At 32.3% G+C, this 12,491-nt stretch overlaps 2 protein-coding genes and 1 pseudogene across 11 annotated transcripts; all 3 read right to left on the bottom strand.

Annotated features, from left to right (window-relative positions):
- Positions 1-2,487: 2,487 nt before the first annotated feature.
- LOC145949275 (disease resistance protein Roq1-like) lies at positions 2,488-4,364 on the bottom strand. The gene is made up of 3 exons (XM_083069604.1): positions 4,299-4,364; positions 3,231-4,209; positions 2,488-3,139 (listed from the first exon to the last, which is right to left on the bottom strand). The coding sequence occupies exons 1-3, from the start codon at positions 4,362-4,364 to the stop codon at positions 3,051-3,053; spliced, it is 1,134 nt and encodes a 377-aa protein (XP_082925730.1). The 3' UTR covers positions 2,488-3,050.
- LOC109809500 (disease resistance protein RUN1) lies at positions 3,906-10,385 on the bottom strand. 9 transcript variants are annotated; one of them, XM_083068162.1, is made up of 6 exons: positions 10,245-10,385; positions 10,051-10,127; positions 7,540-7,652; positions 4,765-5,842; positions 4,371-4,679; positions 3,906-4,209 (listed from the first exon to the last, which is right to left on the bottom strand). In XM_083068162.1, the coding sequence occupies exons 2-5, from the start codon at positions 10,090-10,092 to the stop codon at positions 4,470-4,472; spliced, it is 1,443 nt and encodes a 480-aa protein (XP_082924288.1). In that variant the 5' UTR covers positions 10,093-10,127; positions 10,245-10,385; the 3' UTR covers positions 3,906-4,209; positions 4,371-4,469. The 9 variants fall into 9 exon arrangements, with proteins under 9 accessions (XP_082924288.1, XP_082924286.1, XP_082924282.1 ...); XM_083068160.1 differs by having other exon boundaries at positions 10,051-10,155; positions 10,245-10,384; XM_083068156.1 differs by adding an exon at positions 6,865-7,373 and having other exon boundaries at positions 7,540-10,127; positions 10,245-10,317.
- A 19-nt stretch (positions 10,386-10,404) lies between these two features.
- Positions 10,405-12,489, bottom strand: LOC109808526 (26S proteasome regulatory subunit RPN1-like; annotated as a pseudogene). The gene is made up of 6 exons (XR_014431425.1): positions 12,163-12,489; positions 11,486-11,600; positions 11,224-11,317; positions 10,855-10,994; positions 10,663-10,772; positions 10,405-10,543 (listed from the first exon to the last, which is right to left on the bottom strand). The product of XR_014431425.1 is annotated as a 26S proteasome regulatory subunit RPN1-like (transcript).
- Between the last annotated feature and the right edge of the window lie 2 nt (positions 12,490-12,491).

The following is a 12,491-nucleotide window of genomic DNA, read 5'->3' as shown; positions in this document are numbered from 1 at the left end:
TTAAACCAATACAATTAACTCATACAATTACCTCTTCAAACAATTTCCTCTTACGATTGCCAATGCATTCCCTTAGGGTTTCCCACAGAAACCCATAGAGATCTCAAATCATACAATTAATTACATACAAGAAAAACAATAGACGAAACCGATACCATTGGGGAAAACTCCTCATGCATGAGCATACAACAAACATAGGATTGGGGGCCAATCCCACTAACCAACATATATTCCCACACCCAGAGCGAGGTTTCTCACTCCCCTTACCTCAATAAGCAGTAGCTGAAACTAAAGCAGGATCTTGTTGGTCTCCTCCTCGAGGTTTCCCTTGGTCTTCAGAGAGTATAGAAGAAAAGAAGTCAAAAGTGAAAAAATATGCTTTTGGTAGTGCTAGAGGGCTTTATTTATAGGTATTAGGAGTGGCCAGAATGGCTCGTTTCAAATCCAAAACGGCCCATTCTGGATCCTTTTAGCATGTGTAAACTTGGCATCTAGAATGACCCATTCTAAAACCAGAACGGCCCATTCTAACATTGCATTTTAACACACAACGACCATATTTAGAATGGCCCATTCCCAACTAGGGTTATAGGCCATTTTGGTGGTTTGGAACGACTTATTCTGTTGAGATTCATGGAGCAGTGAATCAATTAAAACTTGGAGTGTGAAAGTTTTGATGATAACAAAGGAGTTGAAGCTGATCAAGAATACAAACCAGTCAAGGAAGGAAGATATGAAAATCATGATGTGTAATAGGAGTAGCTCATAGGTTCTTTGTGTAATATAGTTATTTTTTACTATTATTTTACTATTTTTTTAAAGAAATTATTTAAGGCTGTGTATAGAATTAATTGAAAGTTGGTTGTTCAAGTTGTTTAATTCGTATTTTATGAATAACGAAGGATTAAATTTCAATTCTCACTTTAGACATACAGTCTTTAATGTTGGTACCATTTTATCTTATACAGGTTGATATGATGAAACGAGTTATACTCTTGAATCAACTAAAAATAATTGTCTAGGATTATTTAAGTAAATAAGTTTTTTCTTGTATTCAACGCTTAGATTCTACTTATTAAGGTTAGTCTCAAGCTATTCTTTTAACATTGTGTTTGTTTTTCGCAGAAATAGCTTCAAAATAGTGTAGAGAGAAAAGAAATATTTTGGTTTAAATATTTCTACTTGTTTGTTTAATACGAAATTCATGGGAAATTTACTGACCCGAATCTCACGTTTATAAATTTCTTTGCAAAAATCAAGTAGAAATTTGAAAGAGGTTAATTTTTTAATTTTTATTTAAATATAGTTCATTTCATTCTATATATATATATAAAAAATAGTGGGAGCAGCTAACTCCACTATCATATTAGTAATGATAAAAAAAAAGAAAAAACTGAGTCCTAAGGGAATATGATGTCGTTTACTACACTCGATTCAATCATCATTCCGCAAATAAAATTTTATTCATACACGGCACTTAAAACAAATTAAATCCTTCCTTTTCCGTATTGAGATAAAAAAAACTAACGAAAAATTCAACATCCAAACTTGCTCATATCTCGAGTAAGAAAGAATAAAAAAATAAAAAAAAAACTTAAAGAACTCTTCATCCATTTTTTTCTCAACTTGAATGTCAATATGCAAATAATATATTGAGTGAAAATAAAGGCTAGAAATTTTTTGGTAATAGGTCTAATGGCTAGATTAAGATGAATTAAACGACTCTTGAACTAATAAAAAAGTGATAAAGTTAAATGATAAAGGACGTGCTTTGTGCATCTAAGTATGAGTTGTATGGTAACTTGAAAGAGAGTGTATGATAACTATTAAAATAATAATATTATAAAATATATTAATATTATCATTAAATAATAATATCATCAAAGAACTACCATAAATGTAGTATTGCTAGAGTGTTAGTATAGTATAATAATATTGCACTTAAATGTTACTAGTAAAATCATATTATAAAATAATATTAAGATGCTAAATATAATAAAATAATAATAATAATAATAATAATAATAATTTAAATTATTTTAATTTTTGAATCATTACATTTATAAAATACAAATTTGTAATCCAAGTCAATTCAAGTTGGATTTAATTGATTTGGATCTTATTTGATCCAATCAGGAAAATCACTCAACCAACTTAAATAGTTTGATTCAGATCATCTGTATTATTAGATTTTCTGAACCGGGAAACATTTCTAATACATCACAGTTTGATATCACTCATCTTATTGACAAGAGGGGAAAAAAGGTTTTCCTATTTTGAATCATAAATTCATTACCATCATAGTTTAATATCACTCATCTACGGTAAAATAACCAATCTATTTTTATTTGTAAATGATGTGAAATAGACCACCAATCCAAGTATTGCTTTGACTTTTCTACCATGCTAGAGCTCATTTCCCACCAATATTCTTTGTAAGTATTTCAAAAGAAAACATGTTCAACGTTGGAGTACAACACAATGTCATTGCAATATGTAAGGTATAATTTTCTAGAATCAAGAGTATTTCCAACATATATCTACTATATTTTGAAGGTATAATTTAATTTAAGAAAAGAGTTAAAAATGAGGAGCCTACAAAGAAGAAGTGAAGTATGTGAAGTTTCACACCGATGATGTAATCCCATGAAGAAGTTGTTCCCACTCCGATTAATTATTATCATTGTTAGAGCCTTTAACTCTAATCGATTCATGTTGTGACTCATTCTCACATATTTGAGTGATGGATTCCAATCCATTTTCATTATTAGAGCCTCCAACTCCAACTCTAATTACATCTCCATTTTCACTAGGCTGTGACTCATTATTATTGATTTGAGAAAAGGATTCCAATTCATTTTCAGCATTAGATGCTCCAACTCCAATTTCTATGCTTGAGGCATACACTGGGAAGACTCCACACTCTTTTATTCTCTCTTGACCATAATCTTTATCACTATCCCGGTCATAGAAATGAAATTCAAATTTAAATGGTACGTCATTGGAAAGATCTTCTGGATTAAAATACTGAAATAAAATGTGATCTGAAGTTAGATTTTTGGGGACTGAGTAATAGTAGTAGAAGACTTCTTCGACATCTTGATAGATAGAACACGAAAAAAGACCACCGTATGATCCCCTGTAAAGAACGAGGGAACAAATGAAACCACACAAGTTAGACAGTGAGAGGTAAGGAATAGTTATTGAAGTCCCTGCTTTTTGAAACTCACACTTGTCGGTCACATGGTCTCCTGAGAACATGAAACATGTTTCGCAGTCAAAACTCTGCGAGTGACTCAAGATGTGTTGTAATGCTATCCGTTGAGTGAAATCTGTCCCTAGAGAAGTGCAATTAATGGCTCTCACATATGTCACGGATGGTGGAAGCTGTGGCAGAGACACGAGTTTCCTACAGTCAGCTAACTCAAGATTGACAAGGGATGGTGGAAGCTGTGGCAGAGACATGAGTTCCCTTAAATAACTTAAATGAAGCACTCTTAGTGATGATGGAAGCTGTGGCAGAGACACGAGTTCCCTTAAATCACTTAAATGAAGCTCTCTCAGTGATGGTGGAAGCTGTGGCAAAGACACAAATTTCTGACAATTTAGCAGGTAAAGTAATTTCAACAATGAAAGGTTTTGGATCTTGGCAATCAAGCTCACATCATTAATTCCAGTTAGCCATAATGTTTCTAAAAACGATAAGTTGCCGAAGTTGTGATGGAGTGGTTGTAAGAATGGCATATTCCTTGCATTGTGCTTCATGCACTCGGAATGGTTCAGTGTTGTAATCGACCCAATTCCTCCTTCCTTTGATAACCTTTCAAGATTGTTTGAGACTGTTAGATGAAGATCACTAAGTTTCCTATTATTCCAAATAGATGACGGTAATGCACTTATAGTGGTTTTACGTAAGTTCAAACAAACCATTTCCTTTGATGTAATTGAGAATTCCTTGAGAGATGAACAATCATAGGCGACAAGTATACGAAGAGATTTTGAATGAACTTTAAGGATTTCAATCTTTGAACATCGAAATAATCCCATAATTTTTAGGTTAGGGAGAGACACGATGGATGGATGGAGCTCACACAAACTTATACAATCCAAAAGAGATATATGTTCAAGTTTTCTTGCCATAGATAAGTCTGGGATCTCAATCAGCTCTGGCAAGTCATGTAAACGAATAGTCTTTAAATTCGAAAGATCCTATAACAAGAAAGATGCATCACAATGTTAAGAAAAAATTTTAATTAATAATCATGAGCCTTAACTAAAAGAGAAACATAACTAGTTACCATATATTCAAGGCTCACTTGTACCTTTAAAAACACATAAAAAAAATGTAGCAAGTATAGCCACATTCCTACCTGAACCCCATCCCAAAGCCTTTTAACCTTGCTCAAAGAAATGTGAAGCTCTACAAGTTGTTTAGCACAAAAGTTAGATGACAAAGACTCGAGACAAAATCAATCCCATCGAAGGTACCTCAATTTATTAGACAATGACTTGAGACCATGAGGAAGGTACAAATTAAATTTGTACTCATCCCAGTATCGCACTTTATGAATTTTAAGAAATCTCACATTAGCCATCTTTGCAAGGCAATCAGAGCTCAAACACAGATCCTCGGTTAATGCATCCAAATTTAAAATTATCCCTTCAACATCATCAGTTCCCTGTTAAAAAAAATTAAAAATAATAATTGGTTGGGCTATCATACTAGCTACAGTACATAAATAAACCATTAAATTTTCCACTTACCTTGTTATATTCCAATACTTCACACACTTCATCATGTTTCCATAATCGACTTCGTCTTCCAGGATCTTTTATGGATTCTTGATGAACAATTTCTTGACCCATTTGTTGTATCAATTCATGCATTTCTATCTCATTGTAATTTGAAATTGTTATGAGAGCTTTGTCCAGAAGGACTTCTATCCCAGATACTGCAAAGAAACCACAAGCTTCTAGTAGACTTGTTACCAAATCCCTTCTTTCTCCTTTTAGCAAGCATGCAATGTCTAAAAAGATGTTCTTTTGAGAACGATCTAAGCCATCATAACTCAATTTTAAAATGTTATGAATTTGCATATTTGGGATCTTTTGGAGCTTTCTCAATTCACTTTCCCATACCTCTTCACTTCTTCGGCGAAGACTTGCACCCAGAACTTTTAAAGCTAAAGGAATACCTTTGCAATAGGAAACTACACTTCTTGAAAGATCTTCATATCCATGTTTAGGTTGTTTTTCTCCAAAAATAGTCAAACATAAAAGTTGAAGAGATTGATCAGAACTCAATTCCTTGACCTTATATACTTCATCAACTAGACTAAAAATTTGTTTATCTCTAGTTGTAACAATGACTCTACTTCCTGGCCCCAAAAAATCATAATCTTCAGTTAGATATTCTAATTGTTGCAAGGTGACCACATCATCCAACACAATGAAAACCTTTTTATGTTTAAGCTTACACCTCACAAAATTCGGATCAAAACAATGATTTTTGATCTCTAACAACTTGGCGAAAAGTTTGTTACGTAAAGCTTCAAGTCCATTATGACTGCTTGAATTTTCCCTTACATTTTCTAGGAAACAACAACCTTCAAACCAAGGAGACAATCTTGCATACAAAGTAGTAGCTAGGGTGGTCTTTCCTATGCCACCCATACCCCATATTCCAATGGTTATAACTTCAGTTGACCCAATTTTCAGTACTGATTCAATTTCTTCACAACTGTCCTCAATTCCTACCAGACCTTTAAGTTGGTTTCGGTAACTAGGAGCCAATTTTCGCAAAACGTCTCCAACAATTTCCTTAAGGAGTTCTGATTCAGTCCTAGCATACGAAAAAAGGAACAATGAAATAAATGTTGTGTTATGAGCCTAACAAGTACAATAGAAAACAAAAGGAATTATACAAATGATTATACATAATCATAGATCAATATGTTAGTATAATAGAGAAAAATATGTAATTGAGGAATAAAAATCCAATGACTTAGAGAAGATAAACAATATCTATGTTTTTTCTACACATTCAACTTACTTAAACTACCATGGAAGTTGTTATTATACATTCGCATGCTCTCATGCATATAACGGATATAAAAGTTTCCAAATACATAGGAACAATATATGGATAGGACATAAAAAAGTTATAAAAGAGTCGGGTTAATGAAGATATCAATATTTAAATTTATTTTTAGGTTATTGAAGAGAAAATATTTGAAATATTTTTCAATAGTAAACTTCATAGTAGATGAGTAAATTACAATAAATTATCATTGTTTACATGTTCACTATGTATAATAATATACTATGGGAATATTGTTCTTCATAGTGAAGACCTGGTGAGACCAACGGTTGAGGAGAATTTTTTTAAACAATGTAAAGGAAATTTTTGTTAATTAATTATCTTATTCTATCATTTATTCAACTAAAAAGAAAAAAAAATTATTATTTTTTAACTCTTCACAATTAAACACAATAGTAGACAAAGAAATTCTATGAAGAGCAACGATTGCATAGCACGGTCATACACAAAAGAAGGAAACAATTATGAGCATGTTTGAATACAAATCAATAAATGTTTTTAAGAACTTATTTATTGAAAGATATTCTTTATTTTTAGTAGAGAAGTTCTTAGAAATCTTTCTAGATTATATCTAAATAGGCTATATATCTTTCACTGTTCGCTTCAATTTTTTATTTATTGATATCATATAATTTGTGTCATAATTTTAATTAGCATCCTTAAACTTTTGTTGTATTTACAACCAAATTTGGTTAACTCAATTTAAAACAACACATTATCTTTCTTATTTTTTTTCTTTCAAAAAATTCAATCATTTTATTTACCTATTTTGAGATTCCCACCCAACTAAATTGGCTATTTCGTTGAGAGCAGTTTTCCATTTGTTGTAATTGGATTCTCCTTTATATTTTGCAAAGGCTTGCTCATAGCTTCCGGTTTGCTTCCTCACATGGGATGGATCTATATTGTAAAATACAGGTATCACCATTTGTCCTTGCTTTTTCCTACATTCTAAAATCTTGCTGAGTTCTTCCAAACACCACTTTGAGGAAGCATAGTTTGGTGAGAGGATGACAATAGATACAAGAGAATTTTCTATGGCTTGGATGAGTGCCGGTGAGATTTCATCTCCCTTTCTAAGCTCATAGTCTATAAAGGTTTCAACTTCCTTTTTCTTCAAAGCTTCATGAAGATGGCTTGTGAAGTTCATGCGGGTGTCCTCACCACGAAAGCTTAGAAAAACTTCATATTTTTTTGAAGAAACTATAGAAGAAGAGTTAGAGGAAGAAGCAACATCACTGATGATTTGCAGCTCAACCATTATGATCTGCACCTGTAATGAGTTTAACACTACACTTGAAGAAATATAATAAAAGGATTTTATGTTTTACTATCTTCTTGACACTTCTCCTTAATATTTTTTTTGTTGGGATTTATAAATCTGTCTAATATGAGATCAAGCACTTCAAACTTCAAAGATCATAATCTTGCTCACTTACAAAAGAACAATTAGACAAACGTTTGCCAAATTGCTAGTGTGACTTTGTGGTGTTTTGCGATCCTTGGAGATTTCTTTAGCCTTGATCACCGACTTGCTTTTGACTTTGAAATGCTGATAGTCCATTTGAACAGACCAAAAGATAAGTAAACAACTATATATAAAAAAAGCCTAGTAACATGAATAATGAATCAAAACATCATATTACCCTATAGCAGTGCAAATCGAAACTTAAGTCCTAAACATAAATTATTATATCCAACATTTATTGAAAATTATGCAGTATGTTCAAGGCACTGCAGCTGTTCAAAGGATAGATTGTTTAGAAAATATCTCAGCTTTAAAGACAAACCGGTGTTGATTAAAAGAGCTTAATTAATATGATATTGCCAATTGAATATTTGATGTTACAACTTTTATAGGTCAAAAATCAGATATTAAACCAACATATCAATTAAAATTGACAAATCTAATAACTCAAACTCTGAAAGTAGGCCTCCCTTAGATTAAAAGAGAAATTATTAGAAGCTGATAACAAAAGCATGTTTGACATTAGTACAAAAAATATAAATGAATGTCTATAAGCACTTCAATTCAATGAAAAATTCACGGTCTTACCAAATAAATTCTATAAAAGAAAACAGAAATCAAGTTATTTTCCTAGTCACAGAACCCCTCGTGTTTTTAACTCCATAATCTTTCAGCTAAAACATGAGAAGACAATGAGAAATCAAATTAGTCATTCTATTTCATCTTCTATTATTTCTAACTTTGGTTAAATATGTAAATGGAGAGAATGAACTTACTGCAGACCGATCCAACTTCTTGCAAACAGAGAAGAATACACAGACTCTTTACACCAACACGACAGCTTCTCGGGTCAGCAGAGAAGATACAGACAACAATTGTACAGTGTATATAGATATTCGCTTCATGTCATGTATATTTATTTATAATGTTTCAAAAGGATGAAAGAATAATTAAACCAAAGATGTAAATATACAGTAATGTCGTGAATGTTTATGAGAAATTTGTTGTGTTTCGAGTTTGGCGGTGTATTCTAGTGAAGCGCCACATCCTATAATACATGAGCAACACGTCACATTTGGGATTATGGGTTTAGGATTTAACACAATAATCACTCTCATTTTATGGTGGGGTTCGCCCTTCATCTTTTGGACTTATCGGTCACTTTTTATTTAAAAATCCCTTGCGAACGCATCTGGAAGGGTAGAACCACAAAGAATCTTTCTATTACTTTATTTGTGATTAATTTGGCTGTTTAAGTTGCTTAATTCACATCTTATGCATAATTAAGGATTAAAATTCAATTCTCTCTTTACACATACAGACTGTATTGCTGGTACTATTTTATCTTATAGGGATTGATATAATGAAATGAGTTATACTCTTGACTCAACTAAAAATAATTGTCTAGAATTATTTAAATAAATAAGTTTTTCTCTTGTATTCAATGCTTAGATTTTGCTGATTAGGGTCGATCTCAGGTTATCTTTAATGTTGTGTTTGTTTTCGTAGAAATAACTGTAAAATAGTGTGGACTGTAGAGAGAAAAGAAAAAAATCAGTAGAACTATTTCTATTCATTTGTTTAATACAAAATTCATTAGATGGGAAATTAATCGAGGTAAATCCCACTTCTATAGATTTCTTTGCAAAATCAAGTGAAAATTTGAAAGAGGTTAACTTTTTAATTTTTTTTATTGAAATATAATTCATTTCATTTGAACAGAGTACTTCATTGTTCAGTTGTATTTGAATGCATGAGGTATTTTATTCGAATACAAAATTGAGAGTATTTGAATATGATATCCATTTATTGGAATGGCCATTAAAACAATGCAGTAGAGTAGAAGGCGTGGGTTACACTTTTTCTTTTACTATGTCAACAAAACAATTCAGTGAAACTGAAAGCTCCTACCACCCGATAGGAACGTGCCTCTTTATATACTATCCTTCATGATGCCAACTATTCGAATATGTTAATCATTTATCTGCATAAAAATATTGTTTATTCAAATAAATATATATTTTTTTTATTTGAATAAACAATTATTTTAGCATACATTTATTTGTTGTATTTAAATAGTATGTATATCATTCCACTACAAAAATGTTTGATTTGTGACGGGTAAAAATTACAAAGCACATTTCCAGCGTTATTAATAATTGTTATTTGCTTGATTCAACCTTTTTGGCCGTTTTAAACAGCCGCAATATATAACTTTGTTTTTCACATTTTCTGGTAGTTTTTAACCACCAAAAAATGTATCCCTGTTTGTCTTCAATTTTCGACAGCCAAAAGATGCATTCTTTTTACTTAATAATCATCAAGCCCAAAGAAATAGCAGTCAAAGCACTCACATCAAGTGGAACTTTAGTATCATTCAGTATAGCTTTCAATAAGCAAGAGTAAATTAAAATCTTTACATTTGCAAATAGGAAGTAACATGTATATCAACAATATTTCAAAAAATAGAGAAACAGCTCACCTGCTCATTCTGGGAACCAGCATATGCAATTCCCAAACCCATAATTGCACCAATCCTGATTGAAGTGTCTTCTTTATCTGTATAGTCACCTAGAAGTGTCATTGCCTGAAAAGTGGACAAATAACATCTAATATAGAAACAAAAGCTACACCATACTCTCATATCAAGCATAGGGAAAGGCAACAGAAACTCACAGGATCACAGTCATTCTTGATACCACAATTGACAATTCCAACTCCCAATAATGCACCAGCAATGACATGATTATCATTACTATGGAAGTATTTGTTAATTTGAGCAAGTCCCGAGTCAACATCCCAGAATAAAATCATACCCTGTTATGATACATAAGTATTGCAAATGAAATTATATAGTCCACACCACAGATAAGAAAAACTCATTCAACAGTCTTCCCATGTTCCTTATTTTTGAAAAGCCAATTTCCAGAAGAACCACTACATGAAGACTTTGATGAAACGGTCATTAATTTATCCTGCAAAACAATAATGGGAAGCGAGGGAAGTAGAAGATTGAAAAGAACAAAAGAGATCATTAACCCAAAATCACTACAATTACAACATACAAAATCGTGACATATGAAATACATTGTACCTGACCAAAGCCAGCATTTACAAATGGCAATGCATTGACAAAAGTAGCAGCAACTGTCTAGTTGAATCAACAGTTGCTCCAGCACTAACCCGACCATCAAGCAAGTGCGCCTACAAGATGTAAAAATCTCAGGGAGTTATATCTTGTACAGAATACATTTAGGCAAAAGTAAAATTATCATCAAAACCTCACCTTGTATATATATCCTCAGGCGACTTGGGCTCCATGACTTCAAGATCACGAGCAAGGGTGAGATATCCTTCTCTTAGCTTAGAATTGTTTGTGATATCCTGCAACATTTCTCTGTCCTCATCGAGCTCAAAAGTAATCCCCTGCATGTAAATAACAATCAACATAATAAATATATCCTAACCATCGAGAATCTCCAGATAAATCTGATAGAGGAATCTTCTCAGTAGCTATCTCCCTCTAGCTTTGCCACTTGTCAACATCAACAGCTAAAAAGACTTGACTGCATAATCTTAAAAAACTAATCTGTAACACTACCTTACAAAAAAAAAAAAAAACATGAGAGAAGATAACTTCACCCAAAGTACTAACACGGTATTCAGGACTTAGATGACGTGCAAGCATGTAACAGAATTGCTTCTTTCAGCAGCACATCATTACAAGAGGTGAACACCTGCCTCACATACTGTTAACAACACTGCAATTAGTTAGTTTCAAGACACAAAAATTTAAGAAATAAAATATTTAAATTATTTTGTGAATTATACATGAGTGTGTATAGAGAGAGAGACTCCTTTAAATTGAACACAAACTAGTGTTAAAAAAGCTACTACAAAGAATTTCAGTGTCAAACCTGCAGGTTATCTATGAACAGTGCAATTTGAAGGGCATTCAGATATTCTCCAATTTTTTTATAGATTGTATAAGCTATGTCCAAAACTAGCATATCATCTGGTCCAGGAAGGTATCTGCAAAATTACAATAAAAAAATTACAAATATAGCATGTTTATCAAAGAAAGAGTTAATTTAACCCAGACAACACATAAAAGTAAGAAAGAAAAAAAAAAAAAAAAAACACAAGACAGCAGCATCTGGTTTATCATGCCAAAAGCTTACAGGTCAAAATAGCTTCCTCCTAAAAAAATCTTTAGAACATTCACTCCATTGTAAGTCAAACTCCATCCATAAATCTTTCAATTATAAAATACCACTCTTAAATAAGTTTTCAAATCCAAACTTATTAGAAGCTTAGTATTGGATCACTTTATCACTTAGAAGACTCCAGGATGATAACCTATCACTTAATTATTAAAAGCATAATAGTTTAGAAATAAATAGAGATGCCATAGAAATAGAAACTTCAACGGCTTAGGAACTGAAGTCATGGAACTCGTCGAAGTTCAAATTTCTTGTCTACAAAACACAACCACACATCCCAATTTCAAACACAGAAAATTATACATAAAAGAAAGCTAAAAACCCTCATTCAAATCAAAATTTGTTCCATTCGAGCATACAACTAGGGTTACCTCATGCTCTCCAGCGCAACCTTGTGCAATCCCTGGTCGGGATCCTGAACCATCTCCACGTACAACTCTCGCCGCTGCTTCAACGCCAAATCCTCATCGGAGTGCACAAAGCAGAGTAGAAATTTGCGGTCTAGAAGGACAGAAAATTTGAAGGGAGGCTCTAAAAACAAATTAAATCCTTCTTTTCCCTTACCTCTATTACACATGGCTATGAAATAAAAAGCTAACCAAAATTAAGCTTCCAAGCTTGCTCATATCTCTTGCGTAAGAAAAAAAAAAAAAAAAAAAAAAAAAAAAAAAAAAAAAAAAAAGCCTTAAGGTACTGGCCA

This window comes from Cajanus cajan, chromosome 2, assembly GCF_000230855.2.
Source record: "Cajanus cajan strain Asha chromosome 2, NIPB_CcT2T_4, whole genome shotgun sequence".
Taxonomy (NCBI): domain Eukaryota; kingdom Viridiplantae; phylum Streptophyta; class Magnoliopsida; order Fabales; family Fabaceae; genus Cajanus; species Cajanus cajan.
Note: the sequence above shows the minus strand (reverse complement) of the source record. Positions and strands in the feature narration are given on the sequence as shown.

Excerpts from the sequence above, each read along its gene's own strand:
- LOC145949275 (XM_083069604.1), bottom strand. The coding sequence starts at position 4,364 with ATGTGGCTATACTTGCTACATTTTTTTTATGTGTTTTTAAAGGTACAA. Across the intron at positions 4,210-4,298 it reads AAGTGAGCCTTGAATATATG|GATCTTTCGAATTTAAAGAC; the intron begins GTAACTAGTTAT and ends TTCTTGTTATAG. Across the intron at positions 3,140-3,230 it reads AGACCATGTGACCGACAAGT|GGGATCATACGGTGGTCTTT; the intron begins GTGAGTTTCAAA and ends CGTTCTTTACAG.
- LOC109809500 (XM_083068156.1), bottom strand. The coding sequence starts at position 7,361 with ATGGTTGAGCTGCAAATCATCAGTGATGTTGCTTCTTCCTCTAACTCT. Across the intron at positions 5,843-6,864 it reads GGGTGGGAATCTCAAAATAG|GACTGAATCAGAACTCCTTA; the intron begins GTAAATAAAATG and ends TTCGTATGCTAG. Across the intron at positions 4,680-4,764 it reads AAGTATTGGAATATAACAAG|GGAACTGATGATGTTGAAGG; the intron begins GTAAGTGGAAAA and ends TTTTTTTAACAG.